A 594-nucleotide genomic window follows, 5' to 3' on the forward strand; every position below is an offset into this window, starting at 1 on the left:
CTTTCCAGATTTCTCTGAAGGTCATCATCAGTGAGGATTTCTGATGCTGGGATCTGGAAAAACTTCTCCTAAAAATGACAACAAAGTAATATTCATCATTTGAGAAGCATTCATGCACAGAATTTCAGGAATCAATTTGCTAAAATGACCTATATAGAAATCAATCTGGTCGGTCTCTCTGGGCTGGTGTCCTGTGCAGACCTTGGGCACGAGCTCCACAGCCAGTCCCTCAACACCCAGAGGAAGCTCCACTCCCAAACACTCTGACATGTCCAGGATCAGAGGTGAGGAGGAATCAATATCTGTCCCAACACCTGGAATAACTGGGACCAGCAGGACCAGGCACACAGGAACTCCGCCAGCCCAGTGGCTTGGGTTCCTTCTGGTATCTCTGGGCTGGTATTCTGAGCAGACCTTAGGTACAAACTCTGCAGCCAGTCCCACAACACACAAAGGAAGCCCTACTCCCAGGTACTCTAACAAGCCCAGGATCACAGGATCCCAGAATCACAGGATCACAGAGACAGCTTGACTCTGAGGAATTCTGAAACAACCAGGATCACGGGAAGGACAGGTTCCAGTCAGATTTAGCAA

At 48.5% G+C, this 594-nt stretch overlaps 1 protein-coding gene across 1 annotated transcript in view; it reads right to left on the reverse strand.

Annotated features, from left to right (window-relative positions):
- LOC116074491 (protection of telomeres protein 1-like) overlaps positions 1 to 594 on the reverse strand; it is a 60,575-nt gene that overhangs the window by 1,789 nt on the left and 58,192 nt on the right. The window contains exon 16 of the mRNA XM_031347051.1: positions 3 to 68. Coding sequence (XP_031202911.1) covers positions 3 to 68 — 66 coding nt within the window. The remainder of the gene's footprint in view (positions 1 to 2; positions 69 to 594) is intronic.

Source organism: Mastomys coucha, unplaced genomic scaffold (assembly GCF_008632895.1).
Source record: "Mastomys coucha isolate ucsf_1 unplaced genomic scaffold, UCSF_Mcou_1 pScaffold3, whole genome shotgun sequence".
NCBI lineage: Eukaryota > Metazoa > Chordata > Mammalia > Rodentia > Muridae > Mastomys > Mastomys coucha.